The sequence below is a fragment of the Strigops habroptila genome, chromosome 22 (genome assembly GCF_004027225.2).
Source record: "Strigops habroptila isolate Jane chromosome 22, bStrHab1.2.pri, whole genome shotgun sequence".
Taxonomy (NCBI): Eukaryota; Metazoa; Chordata; class Aves; order Psittaciformes; family Psittacidae; genus Strigops; species Strigops habroptila.
This window is the reverse complement of record NC_044298.2, coordinates 891,139-909,513: the sequence shown is the minus strand read 5'-3', so window position 1 is coordinate 909,513 and position 18,375 is coordinate 891,139. Positions and strand designations below refer to the sequence as shown.

General features: G+C 53.5%; 1 protein-coding gene across 22 annotated transcripts in view; it reads left to right on the top strand.

Moving 5' to 3' along the window:
- The window catches only part of UBAP2L (ubiquitin associated protein 2 like), a 28,516-nt gene that overhangs the window by 191 nt on the left and 9,950 nt on the right, over window positions 1–18,375 (top strand). For 10 of the 22 annotated variants that reach the window (XM_030473802.1, XM_030473795.1, XM_030473791.1 and 7 more), the window contains exons 2-15: window positions 3,570–3,699; window positions 4,159–4,236; window positions 4,615–4,725; window positions 7,122–7,290; window positions 7,589–7,684; window positions 8,396–8,441; window positions 8,669–8,775; window positions 10,229–10,303; window positions 13,626–13,678; window positions 14,997–15,082; window positions 15,432–15,603; window positions 16,426–16,627; window positions 17,552–17,829; window positions 18,089–18,261. In XM_030473802.1, coding sequence (XP_030329662.1) covers window positions 3,610–3,699; window positions 4,159–4,236; window positions 4,615–4,725; window positions 7,122–7,290; window positions 7,589–7,684; window positions 8,396–8,441; window positions 8,669–8,775; window positions 10,229–10,303; window positions 13,626–13,678; window positions 14,997–15,082; window positions 15,432–15,603; window positions 16,426–16,627; window positions 17,552–17,829; window positions 18,089–18,261 — 1,736 coding nt within the window. In that variant the 5' untranslated portion in view covers window positions 3,570–3,609. Of the gene's footprint in view, window positions 1–1,118; window positions 1,309–3,569; window positions 3,700–4,158; window positions 4,237–4,614; window positions 4,726–7,121; window positions 7,291–7,588; window positions 7,685–8,395; window positions 8,442–8,668; window positions 8,776–10,228; window positions 10,304–13,625; window positions 13,679–14,996; window positions 15,083–15,431; window positions 15,604–16,425; window positions 16,628–17,551; window positions 17,830–18,088; window positions 18,262–18,375 lie in introns of all 22 variants that reach the window. The other 12 variants (XM_030473806.1, XM_030473803.1, XM_030473807.1 and 9 more) reach the window with 4 other exon arrangements.

Sequence of the window (18,375 nt, the reverse complement as noted above, 5' to 3'; positions counted from 1 at the left end):
GGCCCCGCCACCGTCCGGCCCCGCCGCGCCCCACCGCCGGGGCCCGAGCGCCGGGCCCCGCGCGGCCTAGTGGGCCGGGCCGCAGCCGGGGGCTGGCGTAACGCGCGGCCGCCGCAGGTGAGGGAGGGCGGGCGGGCGGGCTGGAGGCGGGCGGGGAGGTGCGGTGTGGGGTTGGTGGGGGGGGGAATGGCGGCCGCGGCCATGAGGGCGGAAGCGGCCCGCGCTCGCCCGCCTCCCGGGTGCGGGCCCGGCCTGGCGCCGCGCCGCCGCGGGGGCTCCCGCACGGCCCCGTGTGGGTCCCTCCGGCCGCTCGCCCCCATTGTGTGCCGTGGGTCTGGGCATGCCGAGCCGCGGCACCGGGCGGCTCCGGCCCTGCCGCGCCCCCGGGGCCCGCCCGGCCCCGCCGCGGCTGGCGGTAACAATGGGAGCCGCGCCGCCCCGCCGCGCTCTCGGGGCTCCGCGGCGCGGGGCGGGCTCCGCGGACGGGCCCCGCGGGGGATTCCCGGTCGACGCCGGTTTGGCGGCCCCGGAGGAGGCCCGGCCCGCGGGCGGGGGTGCCCCAGCGCGGGGTCCTGGGCCGGTTTGGGGCGCTCCGGTGAGTGTCCCCGCTGAAGCGCTGCCCGGCGGTCCCCACGGGGGGGTCTCTGGTGGCGTATCTGGGGCATCCCCCCAGAATCTCGCCCTCTGCACGCACGGGGTCTGCTCGGTTTGCAGCTGCGATGTGTTTGCTCCGGAGGAAAGCTCACAATGCTGATAAAACACCAGCCCCCCCCCCATCGCGGGTTGGGCTCCTTTGGGTGCTGGTCCTGCCCCGTGTTGCAGGAAAATCTTTCCAAATGCTTTGCCCTCTGCGGTCCTTTCCTTTGGAGCTTCAGAGCTTTTTTTGCATGTGTCCGTGAAGCGTTGTCAGAGGGGGCTGGATATACCCATTGTATGACCAGAGAAGGGAAACTGAGGCTGGGATGTGCCGGGGCTCTCCCAGCATGAGCCAGCAGGGCTGAGCCAGCCGGGGGTAGCGGATGTGACCACCAGATCCTTGTGCTAAAGCTGTAACTTACCTGAAGTTTCTAATAAAATGAACAGTTTGTTACGTTTTTGTATCACCTCTTTTTCCGGAGCCTCCTGTTGTGAGTAGCTGAGACTCTCCTCTCTGGATGCTGTAGGCTGCAAAGGAAGAGGGGTAACGGCAAAGCGCATCACGGTTCCCTGCAGCTTCTTGGAAGAAAAGATGTTGTAACCTGTAGCTGGGAAGCTTCTTGTTTTCCCTGAATCCCGGAGGAACGCATCGCTTTCCTCTTGCCTTGAAACGTAAGCGCGGGGCCGGTTTGACGCTGTTTCTCTGGTGTGGCTCAGCCACGGTTTGCTGGGGCTGGAGGTGCCCTTTGTGGTTGCCTCCCTCTCGGTGCAGAGATGGGGCTTTGCTCTTTAAAAGCAAGGTCAAACACCGAAGGCTGCTTGGAAGTGGTGAACTCCTGCGAGCGTTCCCTCTGCGCGGGGCCAGGGCAGGCGGCAGCACGAGCAGGGTTTGCAGGGAGAGGTTGCCCGGGAGCTGTCCCGCAGTTACCCGAGCGAGGAGGAAAGTCTTGGCACCCTGGATGCGGTGTGGGGTGTCGCGTGGGGGTGCCCGTTGCTCCCCCCTCCGCCCCCAGGCTCAGCGCTCGGGGCTGCCTGATGCTTCTTGTGGTTTTTGGGGTGGGTTTTTCTTCTGCATGCTCAATAAGCACCGTTTGCTCGTGCCAGGAATGCAGCCGGGCAGAGCATGGCAGAGCTCCTGAACAATGCCCAGGCGCTGCACAAAGGTTGGGGGCAGCAGCAGGCTGCTGGGGCTGTATCCTATTGAAATCCCAGATTAAGTTACTGCAACGGCGCAGGATTGCTCCCCTCTGGGCCTGCAGTTCTGCTGCCAAATTGGTTTAATATGACAACTTGTTTGTGCCTGAAACACTTAGAACTGGAAGAGATGTGGCAGTGGAAAGAAATCCCGTGGGGAAGAAGCCTGCGTGGAGGCTGCTCGGCCCGGGGTGAAGCCCAGGCTGGATGCTCTTCCTTTAACCTGCTCGGTGTTACCCGCGGCTCCTGCTCGCCGGGCAGGTAGCTTGGGTTGCTTCCCCCATCAGAAACCTTGGCGCTGTAGAGCTGGCAGACGGTGGTGTTCAGTTGTGTGAGGCAGGGGTGGCCCTGAAGAGGAACGTTGGAGGTTCTGTGGGCAGCTGCAGGAGCCATTGGCCTTGAAAGCTCGCCTGCAGAGGAGGGCTAGAGGCTGCTGGGAGCAGGAGCGGTGGCGTGGGCAGCAAGCCGCGCTGCGGAGGTGACAGTAGGGTCTCCGTGCTCTCGGGAAGGGATCTCCCAGCCTGGTCGAGTGCTCCTCTCATGGACTTTGACAAGAGACTCCCCAGTTCTTCCTGGGCTGTTCGGTAACGCTGCCGGGCTTTGCACGCCGGGTCTTGCTCTGTGCTGCCACGTTGGTGTTCGCAAGCAACGGTTCAGGTTGGAGTTTCTCACTCGGGTTTCCTCCTGTTCTTACTCTCTCTGTGGCTCCTTCCCCCATCCCAAGCGTCTGCTGCAGCACCAGCACGTGGAACAGATCCTGCTGCTTTGGAGGAAGGTGTCGCCGTCTTGTTAACAGAATCCAGAAGTGTGGAGTTTGTGATTATTGAGGTTTCAGGGCCTTGGAAGTGGCGTGTGGTGCCGAGTGCCATGGGATGTGCGTGGCATCCCTCGCGCCGTGGCAGGCAGGGTGAGACTGCTCAGTGCTGATCCCGTTCTAAGCAGCTGGGTTGGGCTCTTGCTGCGAAGCCCAGCGAGCGGTTACAGAACTCCAGGAGCTTTGGACACCCCGTTCCTGAACTCTTCCTGGGATGTTTCTCCTCAAGCGGTTCCCAGCGGTGTTACTGGCTCCTATTCCTTGTTGACATCTAGCTCACTTTTCTGGGAGTGTTTTATTTTAATCCAGAATACTCAGTAGAAGGAAACTTGCTATTTCTACTGCTGAGGAATACCTGAAGCGAGCACAACCGGGCAGTTCTACAAGGGTGGTATTTCTCTAAACCAACATCCCACAAACCTGTAGCACCACTTACTACGGGAGTGCTTTTCTTCTCCTGCCCTGCTTTGAAGGCAAGAAAGGAGAAGGGGAAGTAGCTGATGATGTGTCTGAGGCTCTGAGATGTTCTGCTCTCTAAGTGAAGCTTCTTGAGAGCTTTTTCTCAAGCATTCCTTGCTCCAGTTGGCCAACGAGCATCTTGCGCCCTGGTCATGGCCAGTCCGTGCCTGCTCTCACCCTTGTGTTCTAGCAGCAAGTTGTTAAACCCTTTCCCTTGACTTCTGCTCCTGGGTCCCGATTGCTCCCCCCTGAGTGCAGGTGAGGTGGTGGCGGTGGAGAAACCTCCAGAAGAGCCCGTTTTGTCCTGGGGCACGTGGCAATGGGAGGCTGTGGCTGGTGGGGCTGGCGGGAGGGCACTGGGGTGGCTTTGCTGCCTGCCTCGCCCGTGCTGTGGTTCACTCTTGGTGCTGCCTTTTGTTTTCGGTTTCTAACCGTGTGTTCTCTCTTCTCCCCTGCCCCACCACAGAGTTCTACCTTGTAAATACTGTTATTTGTATATACTGTAAATGATGACATCGGTGGGCACTAACCGAGCCCGGGGGAACTGGGAGCAGACACAGACACAGAGCCAGACACAGCACAAGCAGCGGCCACAGGTAAGGGCAGCAGCCGTGGAGACCCCTGCCTGGGTCCTGCATGCACAGCAGGGTTACCTGGGCAGCCACTGAGGGGGGGGGTTTCCACACTGGTGTCTCTGAGCTGAGATTTGGGGTTATTTCCATTTGGCCATTCCCTGAATGAATGCGAGTGGCTGAGAAGCCACCTGCAGTGGGTCTTGGTGTTGTGGTGCTGCTCAGGTCTGCCTCAGAATGGATGCAGTTCAGGTGGTTGTCCCTCACCTGATGAGTCCCTTTCTTCTGGCCTCTCCTCACGCACTCCTCTTCCATCTCTCTTTCTCTCTGAAGCTTTCCTCTTTCTGACCCTTGTTCACGCCTCCTCTTCATCACAGCGATTCCTTCCCAGAGACCTGGGGGGAGCGGAGTGGCCTTTGGAGGGAGGGCTGTTGGAAAGGTGCCGCTCTAACCCCGCTGTCTCTCTGCATTCCATTTCTTCAGGCCACCGCGGAACAGATTCGACTTGCACAGATGATTTCAGACCACAACGACGCTGACTTTGAGGAGAAGGTGAAACAAGTGAGTGTGGAAGGCGAGGCTGAACCCTGGCAGGAAGGCAGGATCAATGTCAGCTACCATGACTGCGTGCGGGGGGTGGCAGGGATGCGACTGGCTGCTCCCTGAATTTCCTTGGACAGGCTTCTTCCACAGAATGCAGGGAATGGTCTTATCCTGAGAAAAGGAGGAGGTTGGAAGCTGGTTGTGGTAACTCAGAAGTTCCACCCTCGGTTACTTCTTATTGAGGGGGGCATAAATCAGTTGTGAAGGCTGCAGGAGACTCCCAACCGCTGACGGTTCTTTGGGGGATTTCTGGTTTGGGATCCATAAGAGATCCATAGAGACTTTGGTGCCTTCTTAGTTTGGAACATGCTGACCATGGTGTTGTCTCCTCTACAGCTGATCGACATCACAGGCAAGAACCAGGACGAGTGTGTGATTGCTCTGCATGACTGCAATGGAGATGTTAACAGAGCCATCAACGTGCTGCTGGAGGGCAATCCGGACACGGTAGGATTGGGTCCTGTAAATCTGGTGAGGCCTAGGTCAGTGTAACGGCATATTTGGAGGCAAGACAAACAGTCCTGTCTAGATAACAAGAGCCAGAATGAGTGACTAGTTCCACAAGTAGCATGTGAAATGTGATTGTGGACCGGGTTCTCAATGCTGCTCTCTGTAGGCTTGCACAGAACACGAGCGTGGCCAGCAGGCCCGAAGGAATGGAGGGGAAAATGCAATAAATCCTATTCCTTTTCAGTCCAAGCACTTTGACAACAGGACAGTAGCATCTGTGTAAGCTTCCGTGCTGCTGTGAGTGTGAAGTAACATCTTTTCCCACAAGGGCTGTGGCCTGTGTTGAGAGGCAGGTACATCACCTGGGGTTCCTTTCTGTTATAGCAGTGCTGTTTTGTGTCTGTGGCCCCAGCCATTCTCTTCTCAGCCATGCGCTGGCGGGCTCATGTGCCACCTTTCTGAGGGTGGTCTGGCTGTTTGCTTTCTCTGGAGTCCCACTGCTGACACTCACACAGGTGCCTGTCTCAGGCAAGGCAAAGTCCACTCAGAGAACAAGTAAGTGCTTGCTTAGGAGGAACCTTCTGCTGGTGTGTGGGATGTCGTTCATTTGGTGACTGAGACAGCAGAGATGCAAGTTCTGTTACAGCCCAGTAAAAGCCTACGAATGTCAGCTCCTTCCAAACTGCTGCTGATCAAACAGCACCTCCAGCACCCTGGTTTGGCTGAAGTCTTTGTGGAGTTGAGGCTCTAAATGGAGCTGCTCCCCAGTGTCGGGTGCTTTGCTAGCTTTGGCACCAGGCAGGTTGAGTACCACACGTGGAAGTGTTCTTCCTTCCCTTCAGAGCCCTTTCCATTGGCAACTGAACAAAACAACTGTTGGGAAATCCCTTTAGAAAGGGGGATGATCTGAATGTGCATTGCTGAGGCAGAGCTCTGCTGTGAGTGTGTTTTTCTCCCCATCCCTTGTGACAAACCCCTTCTATCTCAGCAAGTTAATTTTCTAGATAGACATAAAACCAGCATGCAGGATAGCGTGCAGCAAACCCTGGTACGTAGCAGCAGCTCCTGTCTTGGAGCAGTGTGAGAGATGCAGGGCAAGGCATGGCTACTGCAGAGTCGTAGAGACAGGAACGGAGTTGGCAGAGCAAAGTCCTCGAGTGCTGCCCCTTCTCCAGCCTCTGCAGGACCATGGGGGGCCTGCAGGCTGGTACCCACATCTGCACTGGAATTGGTCAAAGGTCTGGGAGCTGCTTCTGGCCTGGATTCAGCTTGTGCAGCAATCCTCTAAAGAGGGGTTTCTGCTGAGAACCAGCCTTGCTGCTTGCTCACGTCCTCCCATTGCTGGTGAAGACAGCTCACCTGCTGAGCCACTCGCTCAGGATGGACCGTGTTTCAAACAGGAAAGGGTTAGATTTGGCTCGAAATTACAGTATTCACACTAAATATTCTCCTAAATTTCCTTCTGCTCCAGATAGCTGTGGAGAGAGACTTCAGAAGCCCTGGGTTTGAAGGCATTTTGTGCCTCTGTGGTGGTGGTCTTTTATCACTGTCCCTGCATGTTGCCATGCAAAACTGGCTGCGACCTTGTCTGCCAGTTATGTTGTCAGGTGCTTGTCAATGACCTGTGCCTGGTTTTAATTGTTCTGACAGTGTGCACATCAGTTTGAGTGTGAAACCACTGCAGACTGCCATAAAATCAGCTGGTGCAGGCCCACAGCAGTAAGCTGGAGGCGTGCTTAACTTGGGATGACTTGAACTTGCCTGGTGGAGAAATTCTGATGCTCCTCTCACTGAGAGCTGCTGTTTAGGGGAGGGGTTTTGTCAGATCACTCTGCATCTGAGAGAATACCTTACCTTACTGGTTTGGGTTGGAAGGGACCTTAAGGATCATCCAGTTCCAATGCCCTGTCGCTGGCAGGGACACCTTCCACTAGAGCAGGTTGCTTGCTGATTGCAGAGCGCTTTGGGACATTTACCTGGGTTATTGTGAGAGCTCCCCAGAACAGTGACCTACATGAAATGGCAGGATTTTTTCCCCTAAAAAGAGTAAGTTTATCCATGCTCTGATCTCGAGTATTAGGCCTGCTTTAAGAAGTTTAGTAAATCTCTGCAGAAAGAGAGTAACTCCTGTCCTGCTACCTCAGGCTGCGTGTCAGGCAGCTGTAAGAAAGCTTTCCTTGGAGGAGGAAGCTGTATTGTGTGTAGGCTAATAGACTCTTCAATAGAAATTGGGTTGGAAAGCATTTTTCTGGAGATCCTTGTTACGTCTGTAGCATGTTTCAGTACGTGTGTACGAATACTTGTGCATTCACAGACTGCAGCGCTCAAACCGTGACTAACTTCTGTCGTCGATCGAACTGTGATTAACTTCTTTCCCCTCTGCCAACCTTCAGCATTCCTGGGAGATGGTCGGGAAGAAGAAGGGTGTCTCGGGACAGAAGGAGAGTGGCCAGACAGAACCCAGTGAAGAAAGCAAAGAGAACCGGGAGAGGGAGCGGGATTTCAGCAGACGACGTGGCGGGCCGCCGAGGCGCGGCCGCGGTGCCAGCCGTGGAAGAGAGTGTATGGACCTGCCCTTTCCTAACCCCCCTACGTGTCACAGGTGGAAGGCACCTTAAGGATCATCTAGAGGCACTTTGTGCTGCACGAAAGCGGTCAGCAAAGCTGCTTAGGCAGACTCATCTCTGAGGAAACCCATCCTTACGTGCGTGATGAGCTGTCTAATGCTTCCCTGGCTGAGATGATTCCTTGGGTGATACCCTCAATACCATCAGCTTAAATAATAGAAGTGATGGGAGCTTTGGTCTGGTCTTGTAGCCTCCCTAAATCTTGACGTTCTTTGCATTGTTCTGTCTTTCAGTTCGGGGCCAGGAGAATGGACTAGACGGTGGTAAGAGCGGAGGATCTTCTGGAAGAGGCACGGAAAGAGGGAGGCGGGGACGTGGCCGAGGCCGAGGTACACACGGGATTTGAGGTCAGAGGGGATGGGAGAGAAGAGTTACATCAGTGTGGCTATCTCCTCCACGAGGTTTGAAAGGCTCTCTTACGGGAGGAGTGGCCAAACTGAAACCCAGTACTTGATTTTGCTGTTCTTTAGTTACGCTTCGAGTCTGCACGTCACTTCCCCATCTTAAGCGTGCTAGAAACAGTACATCTTACATCCCATCCGTGGAGTGAAAAAAAGATAGGGCCACTTTGTATAAAAGTGAGAAGTTAAACCCTAAGGTGACTATTTGGCAGGTGGGCCAGTTGCTTGTTGGCACTAGAACCTGGCTCCTCCTCATTCTTGCACATGTATCTGAGCACCTTTGCTCTGCACTTGGCTTGGGTTTTAAATCCTCAGTAGCAGAAACTCATTTTCCCACCAAATGTGGGCTGCTGAGGACACACGCTGCAGAAATCACAACCTGGGGGCCACTGCTTGTGGTTTGTGCCAGCTGGAAACCTTATCTGAGCCTGAGCTCATGCATCACTAATTCTCCTGCTGGGCAGCTGAGGTCATCCCCAGACATATAAAGATGCTGCTGGAAATCCCAACAACTAGGGAAGATCCTGAGCACGTGCATGTTGTGGGCATCAGAACTCCAAATGTTGTTCAACTGCTTCTTTGGCCGGTGATGCAGAGCCAAGGGAGATGCTCAGCAGTGTGTGTGTGTGTGTTTTACAGGTGGCTCTGGAAGGCGAGGGGGAAGATTTTCTGCCCAAGGCATGGGGTGAGTTTCACTGCACAAAGCAAAGATACAAGTCTTTGGGCATCATTTGTGGTCCTGTTTTCCTTTGTTAAGAAAGCCAAAGCTACAGAATGCTAACTTCAGTGTGGCACAGCGGGTGTAGCTGCAGCAGCCCTCTGCTGAGAGAACTCGGAGGTGTGGTATGGGCTGAATAAAATCAGTTGCTTGGGGAGAGGGAGTAAAAACTTCCATCCTCTTCCTCCTTACAGAACCTTCAACCCGGCTGACTACGCCGAGCCGGCGGGCACGGATGAGAGCTACAGCAACAGCAACACGTGGAACAACACGGGCAGCTTCGAGCCAGATGATGGCACAAGTAAGTGCTCTTCACACACTGGCTTGTGGTTAGGTGGTAAGTGAACTTTGTGTCCACCTAGTTGCACTGAGGAGGTTCTGGGTAGGTCTTTGGCTCAGGGATACAAGAATGGGTTGTTGGTTCAGAGATGGATTTCAGTGACGCTGTTTCTTTGCACCCAGAGGTGCCTTTGCATCTGTTAGGGTGACCACGTTGGAATATGGGAGCTGGATGATAGTTCTGGTGTGAGTTATAAAGTGTAGTGTAATAAACACAGGAAGTTCTCCTGGTATTCTGTGCCAGGAGAAAATATGACTCAGGGTTCAGAAGTCTTGCTCCTGACTTACGGGATGGGGAGCATCCTCTCTTTCATGCTCATCTTGCTCAGCCTGCTGGAGGATGAGACCTTACAGAAAGCTGGTCGAAAAGAAATCTTCATTGCTTCCCTGTTTGAAGCAAAGAAGTTTGTGAGCACGGATCTGCCCTGGCACATTCCCTTGCCCTGGAAAAATGGTACTCTTTTTGTGTTCCAAGTGTGCCCACTGTTGCAAGGCACAAGTGAACTCAGGTTTTGCAGTGTGGTAACTGGACAGAGTTGCAAGGGGCAGTCCTTAGTTGTAAGTAGTCTGTTTGCTTGGGGATTTGAGGAGGTTTGGGGTTTCCTTGGGGTTTTGTATGGAGCAGTCTTGCACAAACTGTTGTTCCATGAGTTTTGAGCATTCAAGTAAACAGCACTTACTCATTGTAAGAGGCTTTCACAATAGAATTCATGTTGCTTTAGGCCACGTCCATATTCCTTGTAGTTATTGAAAAACCCATAGCTTTGGAAAGAGCCAGAATCCCAGCCTGGTTTGTGTTGGAAAGGACCTTAAGCTCATCCAATTCCAACCCCCTGCCACGGGCAGGGACACCTCACACCCCACGTCGCCCAAGGCTCCATCCAACCTGGCCTTGAACACTGCCAGGGATGGGGCATTTACCACTTCTCTGGGCACCCTGTGCCAGCACCTCAGCACCCTGTAAGTAATAGTGTAAATGAAGTTGTAAATACCAGAAGGAGTAGTGCAGGCATGAGTCAGGGCAATGGGTACACTTGGTTTTGGAGGAAGAAGGGATGGGAGTGAATGAGCTCCACATGCTGGAAGTCGAACTGGTCTGAACAGCCTTCTGTGAGGTTGGCTTTGGTTTTGTGTGTTGGTGCTCGGTGGAATCACGGAATTAGGGCATGGTTGGGGGGATTGGGGATAATTTCTGAGGGAACAATTCCAACTTGCTGTAGTTCTCCAGTGCAGCTGCACGCTGCGGGGTCTTGCAGTGTCCATTTCCATAGCCACGGGCACCTCTTGCCAGTGCCAATATCCACAGGTACGATGGGAGCGGTGCCCCCGGGCGGTGAAACCCCCCTGCCCTGCTGGAAGTCAAAATTTCACTCGTTGTCTGTCTTTTTGTCTTGTTTTGTTTTTTGTTGTTTCAGGACTTGATTTCATTGGGGGTGAGGGGTCAAATTATCCCCGAAAATTTGACACTGCTCCTGGTACGATACCTCCAGGTGCATCAACTGCCCCGGATACTTCTCCTTTATAGCTTGTTTCAAACCCAAACCTCAAATATCTGTGGATATGTCATTCTTCTCTCTCTTCATTTGCTGATTTTAATGACTATTTGACATTTGTTCTGACTGTGCTTCTACTAATGCTGACACCTGGAATGTGAACTGGGAGAGGTTAACCCAAATTCGGGGGGGGGGGATTTAGGTACATTTTAACTTCAGCCACTGCTTCTCGGTGCCCAGCGCAGCTCCGTGTCCACAGCACTGATGACAGAGCATCCCACCCGAGGGGAGGAGGCATGAGGCAGCTTAGCCCTCTTCTCTTTGCCTCACATTCAGAAAGCCATGGCTTGCTCTTGTCCCCACGCCGTTTGGTTCTGCAGCCATCACTCCACTGCCCTCCCCGCTGTGCCTCTGCTTGGGGTCAGGCACTGCTGCGAGGGGAATTGCTCTGGTTAGAGCAGCTATCTCAGCACTTTGCCTCTGCTTACGGCTGCCTCTGGGCTGTCTCTGGCTGCTTTGGCATGCTCTTGCTGCCCAGCTGCTGTTCTTCCCCCAAGCAGACCTGCCCTGCACTTGAAGGTGATTTTGAGGTGACCAGGATGCTCGATGGCAAAGCTGCCCAGTGCCTGTCCACTTTCTTTCCTGCTCTTGCACCTTTATAGAATCATAGAATGGTTTGGGTTGGAAAGGACTTTAAGATCATCCAGTTCCAACCCCCTGCTGTGGGCAGGGACACCTCACACTAGACCATGTCACCCAAGTCTCCATCCAACCTGGCCTTCAACACTGCCAGGGATGGAGCATTTATCACTTCTTTGGGCACCCTGTGCCAGCGCCTCAGCACCCTCGCAGGGATGGTTCCTCCTTATGTCTAACCTGAACTGCCCCGGTGTAAGTTTGAATCCATCACTCCTTCTCCTATCACTGCAGTCCCTGATGAAGAGCCCCTCTGTAGCATCCTTCTAGGCTCCTTTCATGCCCTATGAAGCCAAAAGACACCCATGAGATGATCTGGTTTGCTTTATACCCACCAAATCCCATCAGTGTCCATGAGAAGGCCAAACCCACGTTGGGCTAACGTCTCCTCCATCAAACCTGAGGCCTGGAACTCAAGGCTAAGGGCCCTTCTGGAGGAACTTGCCACTTTGCTTTTGAAGGGGAGGGCAGGAGGAGGAGTGTTGAGGCTGTGGAGTCTTTTGCAGGGGCCCAGAGGCTGCCATCCTTGGAGTGCTGCTGTTGCTTTGGAGCATCTCCTGGTTCTCACCTCTGGGTTAATCTTTAACTCGGGCAGGCAGCACAAGGCCATCTGCTCCAGTGCTGCCATTGTGCTTCTGCCAGGCTTTGCCTTTGTCTGGATTTGCATTCCTTTGAGGTGCAGAGTGGGGGATTGGCTGTGTGCTCCATGCTCTGGCCTGAAGGGTGACACAACCAAGTCACTGAGGTAGCAGCAGAGCACCCGATGGGCCCAGGGAGGAGCGAGCTGGTTGCTCATCTCCCAGTTGACAATGAAGAGACAATGGATTGGGGGGGAGGCAGAATCATGAAGCCACACTGGGATTTCTTTTCTTCAGCACATTTGTATTTGCAAATGCCTTTGGACTTCTGACTTCTTCCCCCTTTTCCTGGTTTGGGGAGCTTACAGAGCAGCTGCTCTTCGCAGGGCTTTCTGAACGCAGAGAGGAGGGGTTGCAGTTCAGAAGCTGCTTCCAAAGTGGTGGCAGAAGGGTCAGGGGTGGTGGTTGTGTTGCAGCTCTCCCCTTTGGAAGAGCTTGATGGAGAGTGAGACACTCGGTGTCTTTAAAAGCCTAAACACCCTGTGCTGCTTAGGAAGCTCTGCGCAGCGTTCCTGGCACATGCTGCTGCGTTGAAGGTCTTCAGTTTTCCAGCTGTCCCTTCGTGTGCAAGGAGCACGAGCCGTGCTGGAGAGGTGTCCAGTACCCAAGCACTAGACTTGCCAGGAAAGCCCCATCAGTGGCTGCTCTTCATCTGCAGGATTTCCTTCTGCTTTTCATGCTGCTTTGCTGGTTTTCTCCTTTGCCCCGTGCAAGCAAGACTAAGAGAGCCCTGTGCCACGTTCCTGCATGCACAGCCTCTTCTTGGGGCAGTTCTCCTGGCTTCCTGCTCTCCTCTGCAGCTGACCCAGCTACCTCCAGCTCCCACTTCACCTCTTGGGTAAAGGTTGAGCTGGGAGGATCTTTCTGTAAAGGAGCCTTCCCACTCCTGCTGTGGGGGCAGACTGTGTCTGCAGCGTTCTGGTTCCCCACGTGCTACGTTTTCATGCTGTGAAAGGCTTTCAGCTTATGAAAGGGCTGATGCCAACTTGTTCTGTCCTTGGAAACGTCTCCAGGATTAAACCTTGCTGCTGGTGCTGAGTTTTGTTGAGCTGGTTTCAGTGGCTAAAAACAAGCTGCCCAAATCAGGGCTGGTTTTATGCTCGGAGTGGTTTGGGATGTCAAATGCTCCTTTGCTCTCCTCCCAGACCAAATTGTAACTCGTCACCTGAGAGATTTGGAAGTCACCACGTAAGACTCAAGGTGCTGAGGTTAAAGTGTGATGGAGGTGAGGGACAGAACAAGTTGAAAATGCAGCCAGGCAATCACTTGTTTTCCTGGTAAATTTTGCTCTCTTCCAAACTGTGCTGGGCTGGATTGTGGCTGAAGTCTCCTGCTTTTCTTCCTGATGTTTTAAGCTACTCACTTGGAGCAGATCCCTGAAATCAGTCAGAGAACGTGGGAATTGCTTAGTCCCTTCAGTTTTCCTTTCTGATTCCCATTTGTCTGTGCACAGGAGGTCCTGGCACAGTGAAGTTTTAACATTTGGGGGGGGGAAGATGAACCCTGTGAATGGTTCACTTGTCCCTGGGGTTTAGAGAAGCACAAAGTTTAAGTGGGTGATGAGTCCTTCCCCAGGACCAGTGACGGAGATGCTCTGTCTGAGCTGCTGGGGTAACACGAACTGCTTGGGGGTGCAGAACCTTGCAGCTACCTCAGTACAAAGGGAACTCAGGAACATGGCACGAGGAGGTTGGGGACGATGCCAGGGCTTCCTTGTGAAGCTCAGCTTCCCTTTGTGGTGTTGGGGTGTGTGTGTTGCCCGAGCTGCCAGCCCAGGGGCCCCCCTCTTTCAGCCCGAGCAAGGCAGAGGCGATGCCATCGCGGTGCCTTGCCCATGAGTTGTGGGTTGGGCTCAACTGCTTCACGTTGTCTGGTTGGCAAATAGAAATGCTCTCAGCTGCTTGCAAAGCTCCCCAGTGCTTCCCTGCCTGTTGGAGGGAGAGCTTTGCTGCGTGCATAACTTCTACCTGTTGTTACCCTTGTAGGTGCGTGGAGGGCAGCGACGGAAGAATGGGGCACGGAGGACTGGAATGAAGATGTAGGTACACTCCAGACCCCTTTCCTCCACACACAGCCATGAGAGGAGCACAAAGCCCATCCTCCCCAAACTACGGGCATAGCCCAAGCCAGGCTCCCAGTTTCAGGAGCTAAGATGAATAAATAAACATGCCTGCTTCAAAAGTAGGTGTGTAGTAGAGCTTGTCCTAGGAGCCCAAGACAGGAAGGGATCTGCTGGGGCATCCAGTCTGGTCCTCTCATTTCCTGCTACTGAATGACTGATGTCTTCCATAAGCTGGCCTGGCTCCACACAGGGTTCTTGCTCCAGTGGAGTGGCAGTTGGGGAAGGTTTGCCTTTGATCCACACCCTGACTTGCTTTCTCATATGGCCCACTGCTTTTTGTTCTCTACCTGGCGTTTCTTGCAGGGGAGAACAGACGCTGTTCTCAGCTGCTTTCAATGCCTCTGTGCCCATTTCTCCTGAAATGGGCTTCAGTCCCTCTCTGAATCAAGGCAAGAGCTGCAGCTCTTGCAGATGGGAGCAGGGTTGGGCTTTTTTAGCGTTACTATTAGTTTTACATGCTCATTTTTGCTAATCCTACAAAATGGGCAAGGAGGGAAAGCTTTTGCTTTCCAGGCACTGTCTGAAGGGCTCCTGCTGCGTTTGGAGGCACAAGCAGCTTCCCTGTCTGTTCAGTCAGGTCTGTGCTTGAAGAGAGCCTTTGATAGCCCTTCTTGCCTTCAGTGTGTGTAATATGCTCCCAGGGGTTCCTGAGTTTGGTTTTAAGCTCTTGCAGTTTAGTTGTTGGCAGCTCCTCAAGCTGGAATCGAAGCTGTTCATATCCAGCGATGTTCCCGGTCGTTAAACCTCCTCTTCATTCAGTTTTGAGCAATGTTCTTTTCCCTTCTGTAATCGAAGTAGATCTGTTGGCCTCTGGTCAGAACATCCAGGTGAGGCCAGGATCATTGGAAGCCCACAGGGGTCTGTTTTCTTTGACTTCTCCAGCACCTACCTGTGCAGTGGGGTTTGCAGCTCAGTGCTGTATCAGTTCAGAGCACCCAAGAGCCCAGCAGTCCTCGTGGATTTAGTGGATTTACGGACTACAGGACATTTATAGGAGGACTGGGGACACACACACACACACGTTTCCCACTGGCAGGTGATTCGTGCACTTGCCTGAAAAGAAACAAGCAAAATAGAAGCTGCTTCTGATGGGAGCCAAATGTTAGAGGAGTTGAAGTCTCAACACTTGCATTTCTGGACTGTTTCTGTGGCTCAAACACTTTTGTGCTTTACTTGAAGCCCCAAGACGCTGTTCTCAATGTTTGGATTCTTTTTCCCCTTTGCTGTCTTCTAGCTGTCTGAGACAAAGATCTTCACTGCCTCCAATGTGTCTTCAGTGCCTCTGCCTGCTGAGAATGTGACAATCACAGCTGGACAGAGGTGAGAGCCCATGGCAATGCTCTTTCTGTGGCACACAAGGCCCAGAGCAGTTTGCCATCTCAGACTAACCTTTGCCAGCTGGCTGAAATGCAGCAGCTCTCAAGAAGATGAGGTGGATTTAAATGGAAAAGTTGAGTTAGGAGTTTCTGGGTCTTAATCCTGGATTGGAGTTTCCCTACGCTCTGTCCTTCTGAAGCTGCTACTGGCAGCGAGTTCATGTCCTGCAGATCCATTCTGGTTTTGAAGGCCATAACTTGGGAGGCTGAAGGTGGAATAGCGCTGCAATGGAAGCGCAGGGGGGGACAGAGCTTGTGTTAACCTCGGTGGGTTATCTTCCTTCTTTACCCAGAATCGATCTGGCAGTCCTGCTAGGAAAGACGCCCTCTTCTATGGAAAACGAGTCGCCAAACCTGGAGTCATCCCAGGCTCCTTCCCTGGCCCAGCCGCTGGTTTTCAGCAATTCCAAGCAGAGTGCTATATCCCAGCCTGCCTCTGGGAACTCCTTCTCTCACCACAGCATGGTAAGGAAATACCTTAGGAATGTATGGGTGTCCCAGACATGCTCTGTCTGCGTTTGGGCAACACGGGACTTGCAGTTCTGACACCGGCTCACTCCTTGGATGATGTGCCAGTCTTCTCTAAATACAGAGGCATGAAGCCCAGAGCTTCATCAGAAATAATTGGGATGATCCCTCCCCCGTTGTCCTTTTCAGCCTTGCAGCACAGGATCCTTTGCTGCTCAGAGGAAAGGAGAAACTCTCGTAGTCCAGGGCTTGCAAATTCCAGCAGTTTGAGAAGCTGAAATGGTTGGGAGCTTGGCGTGGGGTGAGACGCTGGCATCTGCTCATGGGTGAAGGAAGGAGACATCGAATGTGCATCAGGAACGGGCAGAGGCCTGTGCACGTGCTGCTTTGTGTAACTTGAGCAAGAGGAATAGCAGTTGTGCACTTAGTGATGAGAATTCATGAAGGATTTTCAAAACCACCTCAGTGGTAAAGCCCAGTTCTCCTGCTGGTTGTCTTTAGTGCCACCCAATGCAAGGGAATAACTTTGTACATCTTTAAAGAGCCCTTCCTTTGTAAGCCTCCATGGCACTGTGAAATGTCCTGATGTGGGCAAGAGGGAAGTGTACCTGCACTCCCATGCAGGAAAGGCTGTGAGAGAAGCATGAGCTCTCCTTGCCAGCCGTGGCTGCGTGCATCTAGAGCATTAAGCTGAGGCACCAGTAAGAAGCAGCAGGGTACAGAGTGTCCAGGCCTATGTTCAGAGATGGCTCTGTCCTCTGAGCCAAGTTCCAAGCCAAGGGAGACACTGACTTTGTTATTTCCTTGCTGCAATTGCAGGTGAGCATGCTGGGGAAAGGGTTTGGAGATGTCGGGGAGGCCAAAGGCAGCAGTACCACAGGTTCTCAGTTCCTGGAGCAATTCAAGACAGCCCAGGCTCTGGCTCAGCTGGCTGCTCAACACACCCAGCCTGGTGGGAGCACCACTGCTTCTTCTTGGGACATGGGATCTACTACGCAGACCTCGTCTCTTGTGCAGTATGGTAAGGAACAGTGTGGCTCCCCAAAGGGGGGAGCACAGCAGAACTGCTGCAAGCAGCAGTGTGAGGGATCACAAGTTCACAACCAAGCCAACTGTGCTGGAGAAATTAGGAGGACCGTGGGTGCAAGTTTGAGGGAGTGAAATGCAATAGTGCACGTGGGTCGTTCCCTGTTCCTTTTATACTGGGAGCAGTTGAATCTGTCTGCCTGCCTCGTGGTCATTCCAGCCAGCTTCAGGGCCGGGGATCTAGCATTCCCAAGAGCCTCCCAACTTCCTGATAGAAAGCTGGGTCTCAGGGAAGAGGTCTGAAAGCAGGTACCTCTAGGGAATAGCTCCTGAATAGCACCACTTGTCAGTGGCAAGATGCCGACCTGCTGGTATCATTTAAAGGAATGCAGTTCTGGTGACTGTTCAGTGCCAAGAAGTAACTCTACCTCTGGGCTGGTGTGAGGGAATAAACAGTGATTGAGAGGCTCCTGCTTTTCAGATGAGATGCTGAGCCCTGCTGGGGGCCAGTACTAGGGCCATTTCTTTCAGTTTGTGTGTTTGATTTCTTGCTATAGGAAAATGGCCTCTGTTTCAAGCGCTGTCCTAGTGATAGAACAAGTGACAGGACAAGAGGCAGCAGCCTCAAGCTACACCAGGGGAGGTTTAGATGGAGCTGAGGAACAATTCCTTCCCCAGAGGGTGCTCAGGCATTGGAACAGGCTGCCCAGGGCAGGGCTGGAGTCACCGGCCCTGCAAGTGCTCACACACCGTGTCCATGGGTCCCTCAGTGCCATGGGGCAGTGGTGGCCTTGGCAGAGCTGGGGAACGGTTGGACTGGATGAGCTGAAAGGTCTTTTCCAGCCTGGTTGATTGTCTGAAGTGTCAGAAGTTTTAAGGGAACAAACCTCACTAACTCCACTCTTGTCTCCCCTGGTAGATCTCAAGAACCCAACAGACTCTTCCGTGCATAGTCCCTTCACCAAGCGTCAGGCCTTCACCTCAACTTCAACCATGATCGAAGTGTTCATGCAGGAGAAACAACCTGTGGTGACTGCCTCCACAACCGTGCCGGCACCCTCCTCCTCCCCACTGCCCAGCAAAGCCAATCCTGTCCCTCAGATGTCCCCAGGCTCCTCGGACAACCAGTCATCCAGTCCCCAGCCAGCTCAGCAGAAGCTGAAGCAGCAAAAGAAGAAGGCGTCGTTAACATCAAAGGTGGGGATGGATGGTGGGGAAGGAGATGTTGGATTGTGGCAGAGATCCAGAACAATCCAGGGGGGCTGAGCTTGGCCTTCCTGTTGTTAGGGAGTTTGGGGTGGTGATGGAGAAAGCTTCCCTGCCTGGGTTGAACAGTGTCATGCAGATGATGCAAGCCTGGAGCTACCATCATGTGCTGGGAAACGTGGATACTAAAGTTGTTCTCTGTGCTGATCCCAGAGGGTGACTGACCCTTTCTGCTGTTCCTTCCTTGCAGATTCCTGCCCTTGCAGTGGAAATGCCTGGCTCAGCAGATATCTCAGGGCTCAACCTGCAGTTTGGGGCATTGCAGTTTGGTTCGGAGCCTGTTCTTGCGGAGTATGAATCAACACCCACAACAAGTGCTGCCGTGAGCCAGGCTCAGAGCAGCCTGTACACCAGCACGGCGAGGTGAGGGGCAGGCACAAGGAAGGGAACAGGGATCCAAGCAGGTAGCTTTGGAAGGTTAGCTGGTCCCGTGGGCTTCAGTTGTGCTGCATACTAGTAGACCCTTTCTGACTGTGC